Here is a 27,630-nt window from a genome sequence, read left to right on the forward strand (position 1 = left end):
TAACACTGGCAGTGCCCTAACCCATCTCCTAGACACCACCAGCTCTCCCGTAGGCAATATAGTCCCAAACCCTGAAGCTCTAACCTCACTAGGTCTACACAATCTATCAATTACCCTATCAGAAACAAATGAATGCGTAGCACCAGAATCAATCAAAACAGTAAAAGAAGTGCCGGCACTAGAAAGCTGACCTGTCACTACCGAGGGACTAGCCTCGGTCTCTGCCTGCGTCAAAGTGAACACTCGAGCTGGAGTCAAGTTGTCCACCTTCCCTGCCTCGCCCTTCTTCACCGTTGGGCAATCTTTTCTGAGGTGTCCCACCACCCCGCATACATAACAGGCCTTAGCCTGACACTCGCCCAAATGGCGTCTCTTGCACCTTGTGCATTCCGGGTAAGTCCTCCACGAATCGCCGCCTCCCCGACGGCCCCCCTGAATACCCCGACCTCCTCTATCAAACCTAGGAGCAATTGGGGCTTCAGGAGTCTTTCTCTTCAAATCACTGATACCTCCACCTCTACTAGAACCAGAATATGGAGGCACCGGCCTACGGCCCTCCCTTCTTGCTGCACTATCCCTCCAAATCCTATTCTCTGCTTCCTCAGCAGTCAGAGCCCTTTCCACAGCTTGGGCATAGGTGGTCACCCCATGAACTATAGTAATCCTTACATCCCGGGCTATCATGACATTTAGCCCTCTAACAAATCTGTCTAACCTGGTCGCATCGGTAGGAACAAGATCCGGTGCAAACTTTGCAAGTCTATCAAATTTCAAGGCATACTCCGTAACAGTCAAACTGCCCTGAACAAGGCCCACAAACTCATTCACCTTTGCTGCCCTGACGGCAACATTATAGTACTTCTGATTGAACAAATCTCTAAACTCCTCCCATGTCATTGCAGCAACATTTCTAGTCTGTGACGCCACCTCCCACCAGATTAGGGCATCCTCTCTCAACATATAAGTGGCACAGGCCACCCTATCATGTCCCTCTACTTTCATATAATCAAGTATAGTGGTAATCAAGGTCATCCACTGCTCAGCTTTTAGTGGATCTGGCCCACCCTCAAAGATCGGGGGCTGCTGCTTCCTGAACTGCTCATACAACGGTTCCACTTTATTGCCAACATCGACAGGCTGTATCACAGGTACCAGTGCCGGTGGCCCAGCAGGGGCAACACTCCCAGATGGAGCTTGCTGCAACATTCTAATCAACTCATCTTGGCTCTGAAGCCTAGCTTGCATTTCTGCCATTAACTGCTGCCAGTTCTCAGGGACTGGCGGAGGGGTTGGGCCCTGATCATCCTCTCTAGCCCCAGACCTGCCGACTTGTCGTGTAGATTTCCTTGAACGCATATCTATTCAAGTCAATCTGCAATCAACGACTCGGCAATTAGGCTATGATGACAGGGTAATAATTTCTCCATAATCCACCACCGAAACTCCAATCATTCACAAGCAAACAAGTATAACAATTTATCCAGATATTCATCCACATGCACAGCAATGCTAATAAGCACACCTCAATAACATCATGCAATAGTCAAGGGCCAGGCCCTATCAAAATCTCATGCTCCCTATCCATCAGACAGATACCAACATTCATATCTCACTCAAATCATTTAAACACATAATCATGCATATACAATTACCAAACCCTGAGTTGAGCTTGTATCCCGCAGCGAATGTACATACCCAGCCAGTCTTCAGGACCCATAAACCTAGGACGCTCTGATACCAAGTTGTAACGCCCTGGATAGCCAAGACCGTTACACTGTGTGTTTATAAAGTGCCAGACTTGCTAAGCAAGTCATTTAAGTAAAAGCGTGATACTGAAAGGGTAGAGGAACTAGGGTTAAAAGTGTTTTGGTCTCAAAAGTACGTTTTCATTACTAAACATTGTTTACGAACATGGGATCCCAAAATTGACAGTTTAAAAACCATTTACAAAAGTTACAACGTTTAGATACGTCGACTGGCCATACTAAGGCAAAAGCGAACTGTTAGGTAATCTCTGTCCTGACACACTCCTCGACCGTGGTGATCGAACGGCTGGCTATGTACATTTCACCTCGGAGCTCTCCACCTCAGGCCTGGTCCAACTTGCCCTTGCCCTTACCTGCACCACGAAGCACCCGTGAGCCAAGGCCCAGCAAGAAAACACAGAAACAATAGAGCATGAACAACTAGCAACAAATCAATTACACATATAGCATCTCATTAACTCAAGTGTATCATCAATCAAGTATTTCATATACTAAGCATCTCAACTCAAACACATAATGCATAGACGATAACCAGGGCTAGCGCTCACATGCAGCTCCCTCTGTTATCCTATTATTTCCGGCACTCAATGGCCAATTCGCGCTCCGAGCGCTAAACTCATGAACGGTACTCTTAGACCGCTTATACGTGTCCCTTGGCATAATACCAACGATGACACAATACAAATTTCGGGAGCACTTAGTCCCATTCACAACCATACATTCGGGTGCAGTTTTCTTACCTTTCAATTCAATAGCTTTAATCCTTCGACACCTTGAGCACGATCCCACTCGAGCCCTAGCGCTCACCTAAACACAATCATGGCCAAAGTCAACGTCAACCCTCAAGTTCAAAACCTAGCCCCGGGGCCAATCCCGAGCCCCCGGGATGACCTAGTTCCACCAAACAAGGTGGTGGAACCAAACCCCAAACCTTAGGTCAAAAACCCTTGCAAATTACCCTAAAATCCCCTTCAGAAGGCAGGGTAGCGCTACAGCGCTCTTGGGAGGGCGCTATAGCGCTACAGACAGAAGCCAAAACCCTTCCAGCAAAATGGCCTAGCGCTACAGCGCCCAAAGGCTAGCGCTGTAGCGCTAGTCACAGACAGCCCAACACCCAAAATTTCCATTATGCGATTTTCTCGAGCCAACCTCAACCAAACCTCTTCCAACTCTTACCCAAACTTAAAAACAACCTCATGACCACACTCCACTCATCCCAAACACCCTAACCATCTAAAATCCAAGCACATGCAATCACAAACTCAAAATTCACCATAGCCACCTCCAAACTCTAAAACCCAACATAAACCAGCTGAACATCAGAACTAAAGCTTAGAATTCATACCTTTGATAGAATTTCGCCCACAAGCTATCCCTAGGCTCCCTTGTCTTGCTACTCCTCAGCCCTAAGCCTGAATTCCCCAAAGTTCCATTCAATTCAATTCAAGCACCACAACTTAAAACCAGAAACAGAAATGGATGAACTCTAGAACCTTACCTCAAGTGTTGGTGAAACCCTGCTAAACCTCTGTCAATTCCTTAGTCTTAGGTCAAGATCCTTGATGTTTAGTTATCCCAGCTCTCCTCTAAGCTTTACTCCAGAAATTCTCAAGAAACAAATGAAGGAAAGTGTAAACCGACTTTAGAGAAACTCTCTCTGTTTTCCCTCTTCCTTTTCCCTTCTTTTTCAGACTTCCTTGATATTCTATAAATTCCACTAACTTAAAACCTCAGTAATACCCATCCTTAAGAGTCCAATGACCTTTATGCCCTCCCCAATTAACTCTAATCCTTTAGTCCACTTAAGGGCATTTTAGTCATTTTACCTAATTCCCGCTACTTCCTCGAATGTCTCTATTATTTCCCGCTTAATTCCCGATACCTAATTAATCACCAATAGCATTCCTCAATGTTACAATAATCTCCAGCTCATCCACTAAATTCCCATTTACACCCGTGAGCTCACCCCGAGCCGGGTATAAATCCCCGCTATGACTTTTCCGCTACTTAGCTCACTAGGAACGTCTCGAGTCACAGATCGCAGATATATCCACATAATAATGTGGTCTCAACAATTATCACATATATCAAAGCAGTTATGCCCTTAATGGCCAAAATTACGATTATGCCCTTCTACCCTAATCTGGGCCTACATGCATACAAACACGCATAGTCATGCATCTCAAGTACTCAAGTAATCATATAACATGCTTTAAATCATAATTATACATCTTAATCACTAAAATCACACGTAATCTCCATTATGCCCTCCAGGCATGCTAATCAAGGCCCTTAAGCCTTATTAGCGAATTTGGGTCGTTACACACACATTGAATATAGACAAAAGATTTCCCCCGAAGCAACAAAAGCGAAGACAGCTGGACGAAGACAGAAAGAAAGCACTAAAGGAGGAAGTCGACAGGCTGAAAGCAAACAATTTCATTAGGGACGCTTTTTACCCTGACTGGGTAGCCAATCCAGTGTTGGTCCCGAAGCCCAATGGGACGTGGAGAACCTGCATTGACTACTCAGACCTCAACAAGGCCTGCCCAAAAGACTGTTTTCCGCTGCCAAGAATTGACCAGCTCGTGGATGCCACGGCGGGGCATGGCCTGATGTCGTTCATGGATGCCTATTCTGGATATAACCAGATTCCCATGCATGCCCCCGACCAAGAGCATACGAGCTTCATTACAGATAAAGGGCTCTACTGCTACAATGTCATGCCATTCGGACTCAAGAATGCTGGAGCCACGTACCAGCGGTTCGTAAACATGATGTTTTCAGAGCAAATAGGGAACAACATGGAAGTTTATGTTGATGACATGCTTGTAAAGTCTCAACTTAACAAGAACCATGTTGATGATCTCGAAGAGTGCTTTGGCGTACTCAGGAAATACAACATGAAGCTAAATCCTCATAAGTGCACTTTTGGGGTATCTTCGGGAAAATTTATGGGCTTTATTGTCAACTCTCGAGGGATCGAGGCTAATCCCGACAAAATAAAGGCCCTGATTGATATGCCTTCACCTCGGAAGCATAAAGATGTCCAAAGCTTGACTGGCAGGATGGCCGCCCTGAGCAAATTCATCTCGAAGTCAACGGATCATGGCCTTCCATTCTTCAACTTATTGAAAGGAAGTAAGAAGTTTGAATGGACAGAGGAATGCGAGCTGGCCTTTCAGGAGCTCAAAAAGCACTTAGCTGAACCGCCCATCCTATCGAAGCCTGAGACGGGAGAAGTATTGTTCCTATACCTCTCAACTACCGAACACGCGATAAGCGCGGTGCTCGTTCGAGAAGAAGAGAAATTGCAGAAACCCGTCTATTACATCAGCAAAAGATTACTGGGGGCAGAGTCAAGATATCCATTGATGGAGAAGCTTGCCCTCAGCCTAATCCACTCATCTTGCAAGCTCCGCCCCTACTTTCAAGCACATCCCATCCATGTACTGACAGATCAACCACTTAGGCAAGTCCTGTCTAAACCAAAGGCGTCAGGTCGGCTCCTTAAATGGGTTGTTGAGCTCGGACAGTTCAAGATCACTTACCATCCAAGAACGACCATTAAGGCACAAGCCTTGGCAGACTTCATAGTGGAGTGCACTGGTATAGCCAACGACGAGGTAAGAACCACGGCCCACGAGCTGTGGAAATTTTACGTCGACGGCTCGTCAAATGAAAATGGAGCAGGGGCAGGAGTTATTCTGATCACTCTTGCAGGAAGCAAATTTCACTCTGCTTTAAGATTTGGTTTTAAAGCATCTAATAATGAAGCTGAATACGAGGCTCTACTTGCGGGACTACGAATAGCAAAAGAGCTCAAGGCCAAAGCTATACATTGCTACAGCGACTCCCAGCTCGTGGTTAATCAAATCTTGGGGGAGTACCAGGCTCGTGGCACAAGAATGGCAGCTTATCTGGCGAAGGCAAAATCCGCATTAGAGTATTTCGAGTTTTATGCAATCGAACATGTTCCTCGAGAACAAAACCCAAATGCAGATGCCTTAGCTCGGCTCGCCACTTCCGCCGAAAATGAAGAGCTGAATGTTATACCCGTAGAACACCTATCAGCACCCAGCATTACTGAGCCAGACGAGGAAGATGTGTGTATGATTGAAACAGAACCAACCTGGATGAGTCCAATAGTTGATTATCTCGAAAATGGAATTCTTCCAAGAGATCGAAATCAAGCTCGAAGGTTGATGTATCAACTTCCTCGTTACACCATTCTGGATGGAAAGTTATACAGAAGAGGGTACTCCATGCCGCTGCTTAGATGTGTAACTCCTCCCGAAGCTAAGAAGATCATTGAAGAAATTCATGAAGGTTTCTGCGGAGACCATACCGGGGGGCATAGCCTGTCCAAGAAGATTATACGCCAAGGATATTTCTGGCCAACCATTAAAACGGACTCTTTCGAGTACGTGAAAAAGTGCGACAAATGCCAGAGATTCACCACGATACCCCGAGCTCCACCTTCTGAATTGACCATGTTGACATCCTCATGGCCTTTCGCGGTATGGGGCATCGACCTCATAGGCTCACTCCCAACTGGCAAAGGCGGAGTAAAATAAGTTGTGGTCGTCGTTGATTACTTCACAAAATGGACAGAGGCTGAACCATTGGCGACCATAACTTCGAAAAAGATCCTTGATTTCATGGTAAAGAACATCGTATGCCGATATGGAGTACCAAGAAAGATTGTATCTGATAACGGAACCCAGTTCGATTGCGACTTATTCACCAACTTTTGTGACAAGAACGGTATAATAAAGAGTTTTTCATCAGTGGCTCACCCTCAAGCGAATGGTCAGGTCGAAGCCGTTAACAAAACCCTCAAGAGTTCTCTAAAGAAAAAGTTGGAGGAGGCAAAGGGACGATGGCTCGAGGAATTACCTCAAGTCCTCTGGGGATATAGAACTACAGCTCGGACATCAACGGGACATACCCCGTTCTCTCTAGCGTACGGATGCGAGGCAATGTTGCCCATCGAGGTCGAAATCCCAACGATTCGGACTCAAATTTACGATCAGGATTCAAATCACACTCGGCTCGAAGAAACCCTAGACTTGATCGAAGAAAAAAGGGAAGAGGCTCAGCTGAGAAATGCTGCTTACCAGCAACGAACCACAAGATATTTCAATAAAAGGGTTCGAGATCGAAAGTTCGGAGTGGGAGATCTGATATTGAGACGCGTATTCTTAGCAACCCGAGATCCAGCAGCTGGAGTGCTCGGGCCAAACTGGGAAGGACCATACCAGATAGAATCAGTCATCCGACCTGGCGTATACAAACTTGCGAGATTAGATGGGAGCCTGATACCACGAGCATGGAATGGCGAACACCTTAGACCATATTATCAATAGTGTAGGAAGTGTTGCCTGTAACCATGAATTTCTATCTGTACTAGTTTGTTTGTTTGTTTCTGAATTTCATCAAATTAAAGGTCTGCTTTGTTTCACATGTAATGTATTTTTATTTTTGCAATCTCTCTTAATTTAATAACCTATGGTCACACTCATAGGATATTAAGGGGGCATCACTGGTATACATACCACCAGCTTAAAAAATAAAAAATATATACAAAGTATTTGGATGTAACCAAGTACGCGATTTAGATAGTTCGGACATAACCGAATTATCAAAAACATAAAGTATTTGGATGTAACCAAGTACGCGATCTTAGATAGTTCGGACATAACCGAATTATCAAAAACAAAGTATTTGGATATGACCAAATACGCGAGCTTAGATAGTTCGGATATAACCGACCATCAAGAACCTAAAATATTTGGAGTTAACCAGATGTGCAAACACAACAGGTTTGGAACAAACCAGCCAAATTTAGATCGATGATAAATGGGAGCCTAAACCTATTGCGAAATATGTCGAGATCGAGGCTGGAATATCTTAAAGAAAAATAGTTTCGAACTCATAACCTCGGAGCCAAAATACTGAGGATGAGGAAAAGTGACTAAAAAGATAACCAAATCATTCATATTACATACCATATAAGTACTTTTCAGTTCATGGTTAAAGTAATATCCGACCTTGATAAATAACGAGGTCGGAAGCGGATAATTCGAATAAACTATGCATAAGTGCATCGAATTTCGAGCCTAAGTCCAAACTATGTTTGTATGAATAAATAAACATAACTAGTTCATCAATATAGAATATGCAAAATATTTCGAGCCAAGAAATGTAAAGCATATAAAAGAATAGTAAAGGAAATTGTATCAGCCCCTTGGGCATAAATTAAAATAATTACAGAAATAAGGGGACGCAGCCCCGATAACTGATCTCCCCTAGGCCAGATTCAAGGAAGAGGAGTCTCCTTGGCCTTCTCAGCATCAGTAACATTGGACCCACCAGGATGAATAGCATGACTATCCCCCTGAGCTTCCACCGAAACGGTGCCCGGAGCAGCACTTTCTCTCTTGAGCTGCTCAGCCTTTTCCTTCTCGAGCTGTTCGGCCTCTTCCTTCTCGAGTCGAGCGTTCCATCGCTCGAGAAGCGGTGCCTCGTGGGGACCCAAGAAGCTGGTGTCCAGCTCTTCGTTAAAAGCCCACATCCGGTACATGGCTGAGTCGACCGCCTTTTCCTTCTTTTCTTTGTACTCGGCAGTAAGGTGAGCTTTGACATCCTCTATGAGGTCGAAGGTGGCGGTCTTGTCCTCCTCAAGCTTCTTATTGGTCTCCCGAAGCTGGGTGTTATCTTTCTTTTGCTCCTCGAGTTCAGTTTTCAGCTTTCCGAGCTCCTTGGCCATATCCTCACGCTCCTTAACCACTGCCTCGAGCTTAGCATTCGCTGCCTTCAGATCATCGTTCGCTCTAAGGTGGAGGTCCTTCGCATCTTGGGCACGAGTCCTGCTCGAATGGATCTCGTTATTAAGCTCGTAGTTGAGCTGGGCCGTGAAGTCAAGAGCCTGAAAAAAGGAAGAAACCACCATTAGCCTCGAGACAGCATGGATATAAGCGAAAGAAATATGAAAAAATACTTACTGCAGCGGTGTGCTCGATACTCTTCTCGTAGAGAACAGTGCGGTCTCGGGTTCCAGTTAGGCACTGCCACTGGGGAGCTTCAAAACTGCCGTAGCTCTGGCCGATCCGGGACATGACATCCGAAATCAGCGTAGATCCATGAGGTCCGGCAGCGTTATCCACCACATATGAGTCCATATGGGTGGAGATGGTTAGCTTCTGAGCTCGAGAAGCAGAAGGTCTCTTGGCAAGCTGAGCAGAAAACGTTTGACCCACCGCAGGAGGTTGGGACTCAACCACGACAGGGGTACCAGCCAGCGAGGCCGGTGCCACCGCAGAGACGACGACCTGCGAGGATGGCATCGTCGTGGGGGCGCTGATCTGGCCAGTCAACGCAGCAGCAGAGCTCGAAGCCGGCGGGGCAGGAGGAGGCGTTTTCTTAGATCTCTTGGAGCCTTTGCTCGGCTGGCTGGTTTTCAGTGACCCTGCCCTGGGGCGTTTGCTCCTCTTGGCACCCGCATTGTCAATAAGGGTGTCAAGGTCGGAGTCCATCTCGCCTGCACAAGTCAACACAGTGAGTCAGTAAAAGAGGTGTATAAGTTACTTCAGTATCACAGACGTATAGAGTGATGGTAGAAAAAAACCTAACTGGAACTTTCCCCCGAGCTCGAGCTTGGGGACCATGAAATTCCCCCGTCTTCAGAAGAGGCGGGGGGAGTGCCTTCCCTATAAGTTGGTGATAACCTCGAGAGGTCCCTATAATCATTGGTCCCATACTGCACAGCTATCCCATTCCACACCTCGTCCGTGGTGTACATAGTGTCGTATTTCCCGAGCCCACTATCAAACCTATGGACACAGTCGTCTACCCAACTCCATATGTAGAAGTGGTATCTATCCTGTGGGCACGAGACTAACCTATTGGGCCTGTGTTTTAGCAAAGTGGGGGACCACATTCTCGAAGTAGGAAGGGTTTTACCTTCATCTGAGTCCGAGCTCGAGGCCTCGTCGTTGGCTTCATTCCCAGATCGCGGACTCCTCAAGCGAACTGGGAGAGATGCCCTCTTTTCTCTCCTCGGAAGAAGGGTGCTTGTGGGCTGTGGCACCTCCTCCCAACATTCGTATTTTTTGTTAGACCAGTCAGAGGTTGACTGGCCTTCTCCCAACAACCCACAGGCTCGGAGCTTGCCCTCTTGAAGAAGATACGAGAGAGACCTCCTGCCATAAGGAAGTCGGAGCAAGGCCTCTCTGTGCTCCCTCATTGCCTTGGTGGGGGAGGGACGCTGAAAATTAGCTGAAAGGCGAAACACATTTCAGCTAAGTATGGTCTTAAGGGCTAAAATTCCGAGCTCAAAAAAAAAAATAATAAAAGTAACAAGAGTACTTACGAATCCGCCTGAACGAACGATGTCGAGACAGGGACAGACCGTCTGTCCAGAAAAAAGCCTTTTTGGAGTCAGGAGGGTGGTTTGGAAGATCTTCAAAAATCTTCGTCTCTTTGGGGTAGCTCGAAAGATAAAAAAAACCATCTCCTCCCCGAGCTCGGGAGGGGTTACTCTTCAAACAAAAGAGATATAAAATCTCTTGGGGTGAAGGTCCTGTCCACCCCAGCTCGTGGAACAAGGACCTCAGGGCAGACAGCACCCTGTACGAATTGGTGTTGAGTTGGAATGGAGCCAACCCAACGAAATCAATGAAGTCTCTGAAAAAGGACTTCAAGGGCAGCAGAGCTCCTGCCCTTATATGTTCCTGGCTCCAGGCCGCATATTTCACACTGACATCGCGGCCCCCAGGGGCGAAACAGCTCCGTTCATGACTAGCCGGAGCTCGACACTTTAGGGTGTCCAACGAACCAAGGCCATGGAGGGCCAAAATGTCAGTTATTTGGTCGGTGGTGGTAACCGAGCTCTGGTAGAGCTCGGCTTCAAACATCTCTCTCCTAGGCTGCGAGGACGAAGGTTCCGCCATTAGAGAAAACTGGAGTTCCCTTGGATGATATGCAACCGTGACTTTTAACGCAGGGTCGAGGGGAATTGGCCTAGTTCCTGGGTTGGGCTCCGGATAGATGGCCTCCCGAAGAACTCTTCTCTTCTTTTCAATGACCTCGTCTATCTGACGGCGATAGTGGGCTCGAATGTCCTCTTGCTCGCGCGCAAGCTCGTATTCTTTTATCTGACGCTGATTCCGGGTGAACAGCGATTCTGGGCTCGGAGATTTAGGCTCGTAAGGGATGGCTCGCAATAACCCCCACCGTCTTTCCAGATTCTGTGACATCTAACGAGAAAGAAAAAATGGTGAAGGTCATGCATGCAAGAATCACGAGCTCGATGGTATGAGCTCGGGGATTTAGGAACAAGAAATTAAATATTGAGACCCTTACTAAAGAGTCAGAGCGTGTGTTCCACGGGAAAGAAAAGGAGCGTGGAAGATTTTTTGAAAATCCCGAGATTCAAGGGAAAGAAAGGTGGCGGTTAACCAGAAAGGGTATTCTTGGGTTTCATGCATTTGTCAAGGACAAGGGTTTTTACCCGAAAACTTAGTAGACAAGAAACATGGCCTAAAATTTTCAAAACCCAGAAAATTGAAACTTCGCTCAAACGTTAAAACTGGATATAAACCAGTGATGCGAAATCCAGCAGGGGAAGTCTAAGAAACTTGAAAGCCTATCGAAACGAAACCCCATATCTTATTATGCTAAGAACGTAAACTAGCATACACAATAAGAACAGTAGGGATAAAAAAAACTGAAAACAAAAATGGCATACTTACACAGTGATGGTGATTGCAGAGAAATCATCGATTGGAGAAGAGGTTGCAAGAAAGAACTCACTGACTCGAACAGACCAGGGTTCCTGTGTTTCTTTGGCCGAGAAAACATGCACAGAGTAGAAACTGTGGCAAGAGGTTTCTGGGTATGTTTTTCTTCTTCTCTTGCTTACGAGGAACAAAAGTGAAGGAGAAGATGAAGCGGAGTCTTGTATATATAGGTGGGAAAACGGAATTAATCAGGAGCGTTGAATAAAATCCTCACTAGATCGAACGGATGGGGATCAATGACAAGAAGGCGCCGAAAAGTTGTCAGACGGACGATCGTGGGCGTGTTTCCAAGGTACTCAAGTACCTAAAGTGAGCAATACCTAGCTGACGCGTGTCCATGTTCGAAAGTGTATGACGGTGCGGGTCCCAGAGAAAGTAGTTCAAAAGTTTCCTTCTCTTAGGATTCGAACAAATACTTTTGAGGGGGCAAGATGTTATACCCAGATTTCGAGCCATGGTAAATATGACCTTGAAAGTTGGATTCGCAACAAATGGTCTCGTAAGGATTGAAGTATGCTCCAGGATTGTATATCGAGCCTGCAAAGTACGATATATGACCTCGAATATATGAGCTCGAAACGATCTCGATCTCGAAAGGTAGCTCCGAGAACACACTCATCTTCGGGGACGACTTCGGATCGGGGGTCTCGAGCTAGATGTACGTACGATCTCGAAAGACACGTGATCTCGGGAGATGCCATTAGCTCGAACAATGACGTGAGACCTGAGATGCTAAAGCCTTAGAGATACGCGATAATTACCTTGAATATCAACAAGTATTATAAACAAGAGATGTAATCTTCATTTATTGATGTAAATCCCCAAGAATTGTGGGATATTATTTAGTCAGTTAATGCGCCCCCTGATCTTCAGGGGAGGTTTCCTTTTATATCTGATTAAAGGCATTTAACGCCATTTATTTTATTCACAAACGAGTAACTACCCAAAATATGTGGGATAGTATTCTGCAGTCTTCTCTATAAATAGAGAGGCCATGCACCATTGTAAATGACCGAAATTCTGATCCTTGAGAGAAAATTCTGGAGAATTCATGCTAAAGAATTTTTCAGAGATAATCTTAAGATTAATAACAGAGACTCGTGGACTAGGCAGATTTAACTGCTGAACCACGTAAAAAACCGTGTGTTTGATTTGTTTGTTTCGTTTGACCATTGTCATTCATTATTTTTGTGCTCTTCTTTTATCTGTTGATGAAAAACGGCGTCAACAATTCCGTATTTTTGTAATGTACCGTATTTTTCAAATTTTTTTTAACTTTTAGTGCATTTTTGTAGATTTCCCTTAACAAAACAGAGAGTCTAATTGATAACTTTTGCACCACACATAAGTCAAAACAATATTTGCCCATCTAATATTCGTTTTATTGAAATTGTGGGATTCAGTTGGTAAAAGAATCCCCAAATTTAGTTATTGTTTTAGGTGAAGAGCATGATGAAAATAATTGCGTGGGTACTTTATTATTGTATAAAGATGAGAATTTTTCAAAAATATGACTTTTATACCACAAATGTGCAAAAATATGAGAGTTATATTTTTCTTAATTTATATGGGAAATTTACTAAAGAAAAAGTTAAAGTATGAGAAACACAATTAGTAGCTAACTAAAATATGGAAATGTCACTTTTTTTTTATCATAGTTATGTTTTATTTGATTTTAAAAGTATTTTTTTTTTCCATCATTTTTTTCTTTTTTTTCCTTACTTGTTTTTTCTTCCATTTTTTCCTTTTTCTTTTTTTTTTCTACCAAATTTTTTCTTTCCATTTTTTCATTCTTTTTTTTTTTTTTTCATTTTTATTCATTTATCTATTTTTTTTTCTTTCATTTGTATTGTTTTTTTTTTCATATTTTTTCATTATATTTTTTCTTCATTTTTGTATTTATATTTTTCTCCTTCAATTTTTTTTTCTTTTTTCACACATATGAGCTTTTTTTTTTCTTCCATTTTTTTTTCATTTTTTTCTACAAATTTTTTCATTCATATTTTTTTTTATTTTCATTTTTCCATTATTTTTCTTCTTCTTCTTTTCATTCTTATTTATTCATCTATTTTTTTTCATTCATCATTTCTTTTGTTTTTTTTTCATTTTTGTACTTATTCTTTTCTCATTCTATTTCTTTTTTTTTTTCACACATATATTTTAACATTACATAATTATTCTACTATTTTTTATTTATTATATTTTATTATTGTAATTTTTTTTATAGTTTTTTTCCACTATATGTAAAAAAAATCAAATCAATTTTTTCAGCATTTTCTTTTTACTGTAACACTTATAGGAATACCAAAATTTGGAAAGAAAACTAATAAAAGTATGAAAACGTGAATGGGTAAATGGTTACCTTCACATTCTTTGTATGTATATTTCTGAGGGTAACTGGTTACTTTCATATTCTGGTGTGTGTATATTTATGGTTTCTTTATGATAACTAGTTACTTATGTTACTAAAATCATAGTTACTTCTTCTTCCTTTTTTAATGAAGTGTTCTTCAATTTTCCTTCAAATTTGATGTTTCTTTTCATATTTAATATGAGTAACTCGTCACCTCTCTTAGGTAACTGGTTACCCCTCCTGGTGCATGTTATTTAACCTAACTCTATGATTTTTTTTTAAGATCAATCAAGTAACTGGTTACCCTACCCAGGATTTGAAAAAAAAAACGTACAATCTTAAAAAAAACATGTTTATAATAAATTTTTTTTTTTAAAACAATTCATATTACAAAAAAAAAAAAAATTGCAAAACAACCAAAGAAAATTTTAATATAAAATTAGTAATATAAAAACAATATAAAAAACAAATAACCTAAAAAAATAATAATCAAATTACAAACATACCCTTCCAAATTTGATTAAGAGTAAAATTATGGCATAAACCAACTTTTATACAAAAAAAATGGGAAAATAAACCCATAAAAGTGAAAATTATTAAAAAAAGCCATACATGAACTTTTTTTTGAAAAAAAGCCATATTTTTGCACACTTTATTAAAAATCCCATATAAAATGTAATTTCCTCTATAAAGATTGGTTTCTTTTGTAAATAAATTTTCAACATTTTTTTGTAATTATTTTACATACAGAAATTTGTGGCAAAAATCAATAAGTAGTATAAAAAGTTGAATCACAAAATAGTTTTTTGTGGCAAAAATTAATAAGTATTTTAAAAGGTTGCACTTAAGGCACTACGTAATATTTTTTTTGTGTGGCAAAAATCAGAAAGTAGCATGAAACATTGAACTTAAGTCACTAAGTAGTTTTTTTGTTGCAAAAGTTATATTTTACACAAATTTTGTCTCAATTTTAATTAACTAATAAAAATTTACAAAAATACATTTCTAACTTTGAAAAATTATTTGAAATCTATTTTAAAAAAAAATTAATTTCTAACATGAAATATTTAATTTTTAATTAAACTAAGTTTTAGAAAATTATACAACTTAAATTCAATTAAAATTAATTAATTTTTTCATGTTAAAACTTTTAAATTATTTTTTATTTTTACAAAAGATTTCAAATCATTTATCAATATTAGAAATATATATTTTTAGGTTTTTATTAATTAAGACAAAATTAGGGTAAAATATAGTTTTTGCAACTAAAAAATTACTTAGTGACAACATATCATATCACTTATTAATTTTTGTCCCCAAAAACAAACTACTTGGTGACTTAAAGTGCATCTTTTTCGAATACTTACTAATTTTTACTTGCAAATTTTCCTTTTACATATTGAGTATAGCTATGTAATGTTCCATAAAGGAAATGCTGTTGAAAAAATATTTGATTCAAATCATCATTTCTCATGAATTTTTGTTGAATTTGACTATCAAGATAAGATTTTCCCCTCGATTTCTAAAATGATTTTGCCCTTGATGATCTAACACTCACATTTAATGACATTTTAAAATCAAAGCACTTGCCAAACAAGGATAAATAAACTTTAGTTCTCAAATACGTCCAAAATCTTTTTTATATTATTACTATTGTTTTTTTTTATGGATCAAAATATTTGCTTTGCCTAAGGAAGTGTGCCAAACCCAAAATCACCAATGCAAAAAAGAGAGTTGAATTTTCACATATAACAAACCCCAACTATTAAATGACTCTCTCACCCATGCATTTAATCTCACCTTATTAAATACTAATAGCACCCACCAATTTAATGTAAAGGGATGTTACTTCTACTAATACATATTTTTACATTTAAGAGGGTCTGACTTTTTGCTAGTATTTTTTTTCGTTGATATCTAGGCGTGGTTTGATTTTGAATGGTGTGCCATGCATATATAAACACTTTATTGTTATTTTAAATCCCCTTATAAGCTACACATCACATATATTTTTACAATCTCAACAAACTTACAACATAAAATTAACCCAAACCAGTTTACAGTTACAACTTCCTTAGCATCTATCAGAACAAAAATTACTATATATATGTAAAAGCAGAGGAGGAGAAGGGATCTTATCGCATCAGCAAAAAGCCCTTCAAGATTTTTGAGCAATCTCCAAGACTCCAAGAAGTTCCAGAGAGAGAAAGTGAGAGTGAGGGTTTCATGTAAGAAAGAAAAGAGTGATAGTTAGAGATCTGTAAAAGATAGAAAAATAGAGAGAAAAGCAAGGAGAAGAAAAGTTCAGAGGTTACCAGTCGTCTGTGTGGCTTGGATCCTCTTTGATCTACCAGAAACCTTCTTGATAATAGTGCTACTAACTGAGTCGCACCCCTGAGGCGAGCTCGACGAGGAAGTAGTCCATAGATTGGGACGAAACTCGATAAAACTGTTTGCTCTTCTTCTTCTCTGATCTCCTCTCTTTTTCTTTTGATTGTTTTGGTTCCAGATCTTGCTTGTGTGCCCTAGGTCTCGTTTATTTTTCTTCTGAGTGTTTGTGCAAAATGAAAGAGATGATGTAATCTGAAAAGAAACATAGAACTAGTTATGAGGTTTAGATATTATTGATAAAGTAACACAGTAAAAGAAAACGTGTTCATTCTCAGCCATATTTTTGTGTTGAAGTAAAAGGTCAGTATTGACCTTGAATTTGTTACTGAGTTGGTGTAGGGTCAGTTTGGTAAAACCCACATTCATGATACCTATGAAAATACTTGTTCAAAATTTCAATCAAATACATGGAAAATCTATCTTTGTAAGCCCTAAATTTGAGTTTCTTTATAGAGAAATATAGTGATACATTTCAGTGGAAATTATGGGTGAGGATCAAGATATCTATACAAAGGATGGAACTACTGATTTTAAAAACAGGCCCGCTCTCAAGAAAGAAACCGGAACCTGGAAAGCTTGTCCTTTCATTCTTGGTATTTATATACACATATATATACAGTCATTGTAGTTTTTTTAATTTTATTTTATGAAAGTATAGAATTTTATATATAAGGTTGAGGATTTTACTATCAATTTTTTTCTTCTACATTATTGGAATTAAAATATCTCATCTCACACATACAATCAAACCCAACCTTCCGAGCCAACCTCAAGTGGTTTCAGAACTCTTTTTAGATAGTTTGTTATAGCATTTTACTCCTTTCTCTTCTCCAAGTTTTTTTTTTTGGGGGTTCTTAAAAAGTTTTAATGAAACTTCATTTTGTTGTTGCTGCTTGACTTTTTTGTGCTATGTTTTTTTATTAATAAAATATTTGTATCTAGACATTTGGTTTTTATGTAAGGTGTGGTTTAAGAATAATGCTAAATACACACTTAAATCATACACATTTTTTATATACAATTACATGTATTTAATTTAACTATTAGTTTTTTATAATCTAATTTATTTAAAATAAATTAATATATTTTTAAGGGATATTTGCGGTAAAAGTACTCAAGTTATTTTTTTGACAACAGAAGTATCTTTCGTTTATGTTTTGGTGCAACCGTCAATTCTCACCGTTAAGTTCAATTGTAATACGTAGGCGAAAATACCCAATTAAATGGATATCTGTGGCAAAAATACCTAATTTAAGAAATATTTGCTGTAAAAGTACTCAAGTCAAAGGTAGATTTCACGACAAGTAGGCAGACATAACGACAAAACAAATATATGCACTAAACTACACCAAAACATGGACGGAAAGTACTTTCGCCACCGAAAAAATAATTTAGGTACTTAAGTGCTCAAACACAATAATTTAGCTAATTTTGCCGCAAATATCCCTACTTTTAAAAAGAAACAAAAATTTAAAACAAGCATTTTTATTTATTAAATATACAAGAACTTGGTGGCAACAAAGTAAATTTTATATATGAGCTTAAGGCTATTCTTTGAAAGTTAAATTGCATAAATATATTACTTCTTACATGACTTTTTTTTATATATCTAAGAGTTTAGGGAGCCCCCTACAGCTACCAAGTGGCTTCGTCTGTAGTTCAAACTCTATTATTTTGTCTTTTGTGCACATTCTCTCTTTTTATTAAAGCAAAAGTAACATTTTGAATTATTTAATTGTTTTTTTTTTAATTTATTTTTTAACTTTTCAGGGAATGAATGCTGTGAGAGATTAGCTTATTATGGGATGAGTACAAATCTGGTGAATTATCTAAAATCTCGACTAAATCAGAGAAATGTGGTTGCGGTTAATAATGTTACAAACTGGTCAGGCACATGTTATGTTACACCTTTGATTGGAGCATTTTTAGCTGATGCCTACCTTGGAGGATATTGGACTATTGCATCTTTCTCAATCATTTATGTGTTTGTAAGTAGTAATGTTATGAACCAATTAGTACTTAATATTATTAACTGGCTTTGAAAATGTTTTAATTTTGTGTTCTTTTTTCTTTAAGGGAATGATATTATTGACATTATCAGCTTCTGTTCAAGGACTAAAACCATCATGTGATGACCAAAATGTATGCCATGTCAAAGGGTCACAAGCCACATTTTTCTTTGTAGGTCTTTACCTTATAGCTCTAGGAGCAGGTGGAATCAAGGCCTGTGTTTCATCCTATGGCGCAGACCAATTCGACGATTCTGATGAGGCTGAGAAAGAGAAGAAGAGCTCTTTCTTTAACTGGTTTTACATGTCAATCAACATTGGTGCTCTTGTTGCTTCTTCAGTGCTTGTTTGGGTACAAACCAATGTGGGATGGAGCTGGGGATTTGGTATTCCGGCTGCAGCCATGGCGATAGCAGTGATGAGTTTCTTTTTGGGTACAAAACTGTATAGGAATCAGAGGCCTAATGGGAGTCCATTGACAAAGATATGCCAAGTCATTGTGGCTTCATTGAGAAAGTTGAGAGTTGAAGTGCCTAAGGATAAGTCTCTTTTGTATGAGACTGTGGATGATGAATCTGTTGTTAAAGGTGGTCGAAAACTTGATCATACAAACCAGTTGAGGTAAAAAATTTGACCTTTTCTGACTAGTAATTATAAAGAAGTGAATTTTAGTAATGGCACTGTTATTAAGATTTTTTTTGGTTAGTTTTTTTGACAAGGCAGCAGTGGAGACTGAATCAGATGTGAAAAAGGGGTCAGCAATGAATACATGGAGACTATGCACTGTTACACAAGTTGAGGAGCTCAAGTCCATACTTAGGCTGCTCCCCATATGGGCAACAGGCATAATTTTCTCTGCTGCATATAGCCAAATGGGAACCTTGGTTATTCTACAAGGCAACACCATGGATCTTCATGTGGCCAACTCCTTCCAAGTTTCCTCAGCCTCTCTCTCCGTCTTTGACATCATTAGTGTCATCTTTTGGGTCCCAGTCTACGATCGTTTGATCGTGCCATTCGCCAGAAAAATCACCGGTCACAACAACGGCTTCACGCAGCTTCAGAGGATTGCAATTGGCCTTGTGATCTCCACCCTTGCCATGTTCATTGCAGGTAAGGAAAGAATAGAAATCTTCTAATCCAAATTACACATCTCTTCTCTGATAACGAATGTAATCAAATAGCTCATTTGTCAAATTTTGAGTGATGGAACAAAGAGAAGACATGTAATTTGGAATTTTGCTCAAAATTTCAAGTGTGAATCATTGTCTTGACATAAACATTTTAATCTTTGGCTGCAGGGACACTAGAGTTTGTGAGGCTAAGAGAGGTGAAAAAACACAATTACTATGAGCTAAAACACATTCCCATGTCAGTGTTTTGGCAAGTTCCCCAATATTTCATTTTAGGTTGTGCTGAAGTTTTTACCTGCATTGGGCAGCTGGAGTTTTTCTATGAGCAAGCTCCAGACACCATGAGGAGTCTTTGTTCAGCTCTTTCACTCACAACCAATGCTTTGGGAAGCTATTTGAGTACTTTCCTGGTCATTGTAGTCACTGACTTGACCACTAGAAATGGGAAGCCTGGATGGATACCAGACAACTTGAACTATGGTCATGTCGATTACTTCTGGTTTTTGGCTCTGTTGAGTGTGCTTAATTTTCTTGTGTTTCTTTTGGTGGCCAAGTGGTATACTTACAAGAAGCCACTATAATTGGCTGATTGAGGAGCTGTGTTAAGCTCTGCTAGTTTATACTTATATAAAAGATAGAAATATGGAGGTAATGTTGCTTCCTAGAATCAATTCTATATATATAGAATCAATAATACATCATTTATCTATAATTAACAATTAATAAACAATTTATGATTTATGATTTATCTATTTTCTCATAATTTATGATTTTTCTAATTTTTTTTATTTATCTAAATAATTAATTAACAATTTAAAAAATCTCTATACTCTGACATGGTTTACAAACTATTGTGGGGTTATACTTTTATGATATAAATAAACTTTTCATTGACTTTGATTTGTAATTTGTTCAAATATTAATATTTTTTTCTTATAATGATTGATTTAACTCCATCTTGTTTATATATATATATATATATATATATATTTTGAGTTTATCAAATTTATATTAATATTTAACATATTATTTATATTTATATATTTAATTTTGTGGTATATATTTTTATATATTGAAAAAAAAATTATAAATTGATAATGTAATAAGAATGTATATACATATTTTATCATCTATCTTTTAAAAAAGTCATGTTCACAATCTTTGATAGGGTATATAAAAGATTTTATAGTGAAAATAGACGCTCTAATTTGTTAATAAGTTTAAGATACTCAAGAAAATTAAGACTATAATATTAATTTGTTTGTGCTAATCATATAAGAGAAAAGAGAAAAAAAAATGACATTATGATATAGTTCCTCGTAATTTTTATATAAGAATCAGAAAAGTATTAGCAAATTAAAAAATAATAAATTAATTTATATGACAGTTTTAAGTAATGATCTAATATATGTGTATGCATATATATAATTTTGGGTGAATTGTACAAATATATATAATATTAAAGAAAAGTGGAAGAATTACTAAGTGTATACAAAAATTATAATTTTCTATCGTTATAAAAAAAATTATAATTTCCTTACTCATGTATTTTTTTTAAAAAATATTATAAAGGAGAGCCCCAAGGAAATGATGCATTTTCTTAATTTTTCTAATTTTTTTTAAATATTATAAATTTATTTATTTATATAAGGAACTCTAAAATTGTTCTTAATCACTCTATCTTTTTTCTTAGTTTTGCTCATTTTTTCATTCAACTTTTTCTAAAATCAATATATTTTTATTCTATTTTAAAAAATATATAATAATAATAACGATAATAGTAATTAACTATCTTTTATTTTATCTATATATATAATAATAAATTAATTACTATTAACTCTATTCTATTTTTTTTATGTTAGTTTCTAATCATCTATATATATATAATGATAAATTAATTAACTAATTTAAATAGAGATATTTAAATGTATTTTTAAATGAGATATTTTGTTAAGAATATTATAATTAAAATGAAACATGCATGCATATATAAATATATATATTTAAATGATTTAAAAATTAAACTGCAACTCAATTATATAAAAAAAAATATATTTTGATTTACTTTATTGTAGTCAAATATTTTTTCTGAAAATTCAATACGAACTCGTTGTTCAATAAATTTTTAAAAATTTATTTTACCAATTTAAAAATATAGGGTCCAAATAAGTAATCGATCAAAATACATGTGTTTCAAATAATCTATCTATATATATTTCTATTCTTAACGTTTTGCAAAACAAGAGGTCCAAAAGTTAATTTTTTTAAAATAAAAGGTCAAATCGGATAATCGGCTAAAACAGAACGTTCAAAATAGTGTGAACCCTTACACAAAACATATTATATATAATTTACTTTTTATAAAGAATTTTGAACCTTTAGAATACATACATGGTCCAAAGGTTAATTTTAAAAAATAAAAGTTCAAAACACGTAGTCAGTCAAAATAAAGTGTTCAAATAATCGATCTATCTATTTATATTTTTAACCTTTTGACAAAAGACGAGGTGTAAAAGTTAATTTTTAAAAATAAAGAATAGTCGGCCAAAATAACTCTTGCACAAATTTAGATTTTTTTATAAAAAAAAAATCATGCAAAAAGTGTATAATAATATATATATATAAATAAATAAAATTATTTGAACTTTGTTTTCGATATTTTCATTATTTTTTATTCAATGAATACAATTATAAAAAAAATGGGTCAAAACGCGTCCACGTATCCATAAAAAGAATACGTTGTACGAGTAGACTGAAAAAAACTCATTACCAGTTACCACATAATCTTCCCAATAAAATTTAAAAATATAAATTTTTTAATTTTATAAAAAACTGCACGAATCGCAGTTATATTTTTGTAATATTGTAAAGGTGTTGCTTGTTTATTTGTCACAAATTTAACTTCTAAGCTCAACGGAGGACTAATATCATACTAAGTACACACTATACTTGATAGGTAATCATTTTATAAATTCAGAAATACTTGACATGTTGATTAGTTATCTATTTTCAAAAACACTAAAAACTTATTTCTGAAAACACATACTTAATCCTTCATACAAATTAAAAACATGATTTATTATTTTCTCACTTTTCTCTTTATTTTAGACTTTGTTTTTCAATATTTTTTTCAGTGTTGAAAAGTTTTTTTTCTTTCAAAGGTATTTTTTTTAATATAAAAAAAAAGCAATTAAAATTTTAAAATAACACATAATTCTAATTCTCAAACAATATTTTAAAAAATCATAGAATATCAAACTAATATATAAGAACTGTCATATTTAAACAGCATAAAAAACTTACCCTGATTTGAAGTTTCATTTCAGGTTGGGTTCTTCAAGTGTAGTTATTATAAGGGCCTTCTTGTGGTAGCTAGTTGATATATAATGTCTAACAACTTGTAAACATTATTATAAAAAATATTCAAGAAAACTATATAAAAAAATACATTAGCACTTCACCACCAACCTCTCTTGACCTTTCATACAAACACTAAATTCAATACCAACACTTGAACTCTGTAATGAAAATACACAAGCATGACATCTTCTACAACATTTACAAACAAGTACTAATAATGAGAATGGAACAAGACCTTAAAATCAACATTTTGAAAAGAAAAAAAATAACTAAACAGAAACAGAAAGATTAGTCAGATTCTTATTTGGCAGGACCTACTGCCTTCTTGTAGGTATACCAATTGGCAATCAATAGATACACAAAGATGTTCACCAAGCTGAGGATGGCCAAAACCCAGTAGAAGTAGTCAAGGTGACCTCTGTTCAAGTTATCTGGAATCCAGCCGAGTTGCCCATTTCTTGTGGTAACATTGGTTACAATAGTAACAAGCAGAGTGCTCAAGTAATTGCCTAGTGCAACGGTTGTGAGGGAGAGAGCCGAACACATACTTCTCATTGCGTCGGGTGCCTGGTCATAGAAGAACTCCAACTGTCCTATGAAAGTGAAAACTTCAGCACATCCCACAAGGAAATACTGCGGGACTTGCCAGAAAATGGACATGGGAATGTACTTGAGATCGTAATAGTTGTTCTTGTGAACAATGTCTAGACGAATGACCTCCAAAATCCCAGCAGTGATCATGGCAATCATGGATATGACAAGGCCAATCCCCATTCGTTGTAGCTGAGTGAAGCCTCTTTCTCTGCCAGTGAACTTCCTCACGTATGGGACGATGATCTTGTCATAAACAGGAGCCCAGAAGAGGACACTGAGAGTGTCAAAGAGGGAAAGAGACGCAGATGGAATTTCAAAGTGAGGCCCCATGTGTTGGTCCATTGTGTTGCCTTGCAAAACAAACATGGTGCTCATTTGGCTGTAGACAGCAGCAAAGACTATTCCAGATGCCCATATCGGAAGTAAACGAATAACAGCCTTCAGCTCCTCAACTTGAGTAACTGTGCAGAGTCTCCAGGGGTTTGCCAATCCACCCTTTTTTTCATCAGTGTCAGTCTGCACAGCTGCCTTATCAAAGAAGCTGCAACATTTTTGGGACCAAACATTGATAGGAAAATCCTAATCAGACATCAATTTAAAAATCATTTCAAACAGAAACTTTAGATCCTAAAGCAAAATGAGGAAAATCAAGAAATAATTCCAAAGGAGATTTAAAGGAAAAAAATATATAGTTAACTGTTCTTTAGTTGCATACATTACACTTATCTTTCTTTCTATATTAACCAAACAACTGGTTTGGTAGCTATTTCATTTAAACAGAAAAAATCATCAATTAGATTAACACCAACTCATAGCTTCTTGTTTCTATGGCTTTGATATACTGACCTTAACTTGTCTGTGTGCTCAAGCTTGCGGCTCCCTTGAATATTACATTCCTCATCAGCAGTTTCATAAAGAAGAGACTTGTCTTGGGGAACTTTTACATGGAATTTTCTGAAGGACGCACAAATAACCTGAGCAATCCTTGTAAGGGGACTTCCTCCAGGTTTTTGAATACGGTACAGCCGACTGCCTGAGAAGAAAAACACAACTGCAATGGCCATTGCTACAGCAGGGACTCCGAATCCCCAGCCCCATCCTACATTCATTTGGATCCAAACTAAAACTGACGAAGCAATTAGTGCTCCAACATTGATAGAAAAATAAAACCAATTGAAGAAAGAACTTTTCTTTTTCCTCTCAATATCATCAGTTTCATCAAATTGGTCTGCACCGAAAGATGAGACACAAGGTTTGATTCCACCAGTACCAAGCGCAATCAGATACAATGAAAAGAAGAAGAAAGAACGTTGTGACGCTTTAGGGTGGCAACCAGAACTGTTGCATGATGGTTTTAGTCCAGGAACAGAAGAAGATAATGTTAAGAAAGTCACACCCTGAAGGGAAAATTGAACACTAAGTCAATTAAATGGACAAAATATGCTTGAGACAGAAATTGTGCACGCAAACAAGGAGTGACTTAAACTTGAAAAATGTTCAAACACACATCCAAGGAAACTATTCATGATATTAAGAGATGATTATGGCTATGGTAAGTAACTTACAAAAACATAAATAATGGAGAATATAGCAATTGTCCAAAACCTTCCCAAATATGCATCAGCAAGGAAGGCACCAAGTAATGGTGTGACATAACATGTTCCGGACCAATTTGTCACACTGTTGGCTGCAGCGGCATTTCCCAGGTTTAGACGCTCAGTAAGATAGTTCACAAGATTAGTACCTAACCCATAGTATGCCAACCTTTCACAGCATTCATTTCCTGCAAGAAGAACATTAAGTGGTAATCATACAAAGCAGCTTATAGAATACTATGCTTATGTGAAATTTTAAGTTCAAAAGGCTTTCACTGGTAACATAATGACACAAAGACTCGAAAAACCTTACCAAGAATGAAACGGCATGCTTTCCAATTCCCGGTCTTATTCTTATTAGCCGGTTTATTCTTGATATCCACAGTTCCATCTTTGGTGTAATTGTCTTCTTCCATGGTGTTGTTCATGTTCTGCTATCTGCTATGCCCTGTTTAGCCTAGTACTTCTCTGCATACCATGCCAACTCTCTTGAGATTTAATGATTATAAACACAACACACGCCTGCAATCCCATCATCATGACAGGATAATGAAAGTTACTCATTGGTACACCGTACACGGCATGCTTTATTTTTCTCGGTAGTGCTTTTGGGTAGTTGAAAGGGTGGGAGCAAATAGAAAAATAATGCTAATATGAACACAAATATCTCAACAAGTACACAAATAATTCAGGCAGCATGACATTAGCAGACCTTTCTTCCAAAGAAAAAAGGCTTTTAAACTTAATATTACACTAGCGAAGAACAAAACCACACAAAAAATAAAAACATATATATAAAAGGCAACCCTATCTGTAAGAGCTGGAGAATACCATGACTACATCAATTTCTTTGAGAGATTATTAAAACTAAAATGATTAATGACTAATGATTAATGGGTTTGACTCAGCCATGTGAACCTCCAAAAATTTAAGTGTTATTTCATTGTCCAGGCACAACCTTAGAAGCACTCATCCTGATTTTAATATTTTAATAATTTCTATTCAATCTAAATTGAAAATATGAAATCTCAATCAAACAAGGTGCATCAATACCGGTCAATGGATTGAAATTCAAATTGTCCATATAATATTTTAAAATCTAATGTAAAGAATTCATTTCTTAAACCCAAAAGCAAGCCACAGAAGATAAGTTAAAATGAAATATAAAATTAAAAATTAAGCCCCATAACTCAGATTCCTAAAGCATGGAGTTGATTATTTTAATGCAATGTATTCATTTATTGAATAAAGAACTACACTGTCTGAGTCAAAACAAAAGATAAGATTGAGTTCAAGAACGCTTTTTTAAAGCTCTCAAAGCAAAAAGATGGAATCTTTAAACAATATCTGGAAAAAAGAGAGAGAACCCATTACGGTAAATATGTTTTACACTTCAGAAAACTGACCTTCAATGCTCTGAGAGAATTTTATAAGCCAAACCCACCAAAGCAGAGCTAAAACATGTCTGCAAGAAAAAGAAGAGAGGTATTGAGACTAATACATCCAACTGTAAAAGTAAATATACATACATACATATATAAAGAAACAAAAAAACCAGAAAGATTCAGTCACAAACCGAGATATTAGCAGCAAACAATGTTGAAGGAGTCTGAAAAACCAAACCTACTTTGGAGTAGAAATAGATGAAAATGTGAAAGGAAAGGAAAAAAAAAAGAGTCTGTTATAGAATTACAATAAATAAAATAGTTACCATAACGAGTACGGCTGGATCCAATCCATCATATAGTTCTATACATGTCATCATCTTACACACGTAATACCAAAATACTATATATTCTCACTTTGCTCATCATTTTCAAAGTAATTGCAAAGTTGGCTTTTATCTTTAGGGGTTGTTTGTTTGTAACAAAATTATTTAAATGTTGAGAAAACATGTATAGATTTTGAATAAATACTTACATTCTTTACAAATAGAATGATTTTCACTAAGAGCTCAGCGAAACCAGGGACCCAGTTGAATCCAAGTGCGGCTCAATCTCCCACTAAAAAATATATTTAAAGTATATATTATATATATACTTGCAAGGGTTATGCATTTTTTGACTTTTGTATCATTGTATTTTGACTCTATATTTTATAAAATTATTCAAATATAACCATAAATTTGATTTTTGTTAAAAAAATTTCAATTGAAATCGTAAATAATTCACCAATTTAATAATTTAGAACAAAAATAAAATTATTTTGCTTAAAAACTGTGTTGTTATATTCAATTTTTTTTTCTTCATTAAATTGAGTTTAGGAGTCTATTTGAACCATTTAAAAATATATTGGGTCCAAAAATAAATTTTTTAAAACACAGAATCCAAACCGATAATCATATAAACTTTTTTAAAATTTTTTACAACAATTAAGCCTCCATAAAATACATAGAATTTCTAAAAATATCTATAACTTTTTATTGAAATTAAACAATTATAATTTTCATATTTATTAATGTCATTAATACATAAAAATTTTATTTTAAGCACCACTGGTAGATCCAAACAAAGGTAGTAAGAGAATTAATTATTAGTACATGTTGTAGAATTATTCAATCTTATTTTGAGAGAATAAATAAGTTATTAAAAATATATAAAAAATAATAAAATATGATTTGTGCATT

The 27,630-nt window shown here is 36.9% G+C and overlaps 2 protein-coding genes and 1 long non-coding RNA gene across 5 annotated transcripts; 1 reads left to right on the plus strand and 2 right to left on the minus strand.

Annotated features, from left to right (window-relative positions):
- Positions 1 to 15,849: 15,849 nt before the first annotated feature.
- LOC133801166 (uncharacterized) lies at positions 15,850 to 16,376 on the minus strand. Its single transcript, XR_009876762.1, has 2 exons — positions 16,238 to 16,376; positions 15,850 to 16,106 (listed from the first exon to the last, which is right to left on the minus strand). It is a non-coding gene; the product is annotated as an uncharacterized LOC133801166 (long non-coding RNA).
- On the plus strand, positions 16,100 to 20,206 carry LOC133801165 (protein NRT1/ PTR FAMILY 8.1-like). Of its 2 annotated transcripts, none has more exons than XM_062239321.1 (5): positions 16,100 to 16,906; positions 18,084 to 18,301; positions 18,390 to 18,943; positions 19,029 to 19,435; positions 19,624 to 20,206. In XM_062239321.1, the coding sequence occupies exons 1-5, from the start codon at positions 16,798 to 16,800 to the stop codon at positions 20,034 to 20,036; spliced, it is 1,701 nt and encodes a 566-aa protein (XP_062095305.1). In that variant the 5' UTR covers positions 16,100 to 16,797; the 3' UTR covers positions 20,037 to 20,206. The 2 variants fall into 2 exon arrangements, with proteins under 2 accessions (XP_062095305.1, XP_062095306.1); XM_062239322.1 differs by having other exon boundaries at positions 16,100 to 16,373.
- A 2,686-nt stretch (positions 20,207 to 22,892) lies between these two features.
- LOC133801163 (protein NRT1/ PTR FAMILY 8.1-like) lies at positions 22,893 to 26,709 on the minus strand. 2 transcript variants are annotated; one of them, XM_062239319.1, is made up of 6 exons: positions 26,581 to 26,709; positions 26,411 to 26,469; positions 25,318 to 25,472; positions 24,975 to 25,192; positions 24,256 to 24,806; positions 22,893 to 23,950 (listed from the first exon to the last, which is right to left on the minus strand). In XM_062239319.1, the coding sequence occupies exons 3-6, from the start codon at positions 25,430 to 25,432 to the stop codon at positions 23,116 to 23,118; spliced, it is 1,719 nt and encodes a 572-aa protein (XP_062095303.1). In that variant the 5' UTR covers positions 25,433 to 25,472; positions 26,411 to 26,469; positions 26,581 to 26,709; the 3' UTR covers positions 22,893 to 23,115. The 2 variants fall into 2 exon arrangements, with proteins under 2 accessions (XP_062095303.1, XP_062095304.1); XM_062239320.1 differs by having other exon boundaries at positions 25,318 to 25,526.
- Positions 26,710 to 27,630: the final 921 nt, after the last annotated feature.

The sequence above is a fragment of the Humulus lupulus genome, chromosome 9, assembly GCF_963169125.1.
Source record: "Humulus lupulus chromosome 9, drHumLupu1.1, whole genome shotgun sequence".
Taxonomy (NCBI): Eukaryota; Viridiplantae; Streptophyta; class Magnoliopsida; order Rosales; family Cannabaceae; genus Humulus; species Humulus lupulus.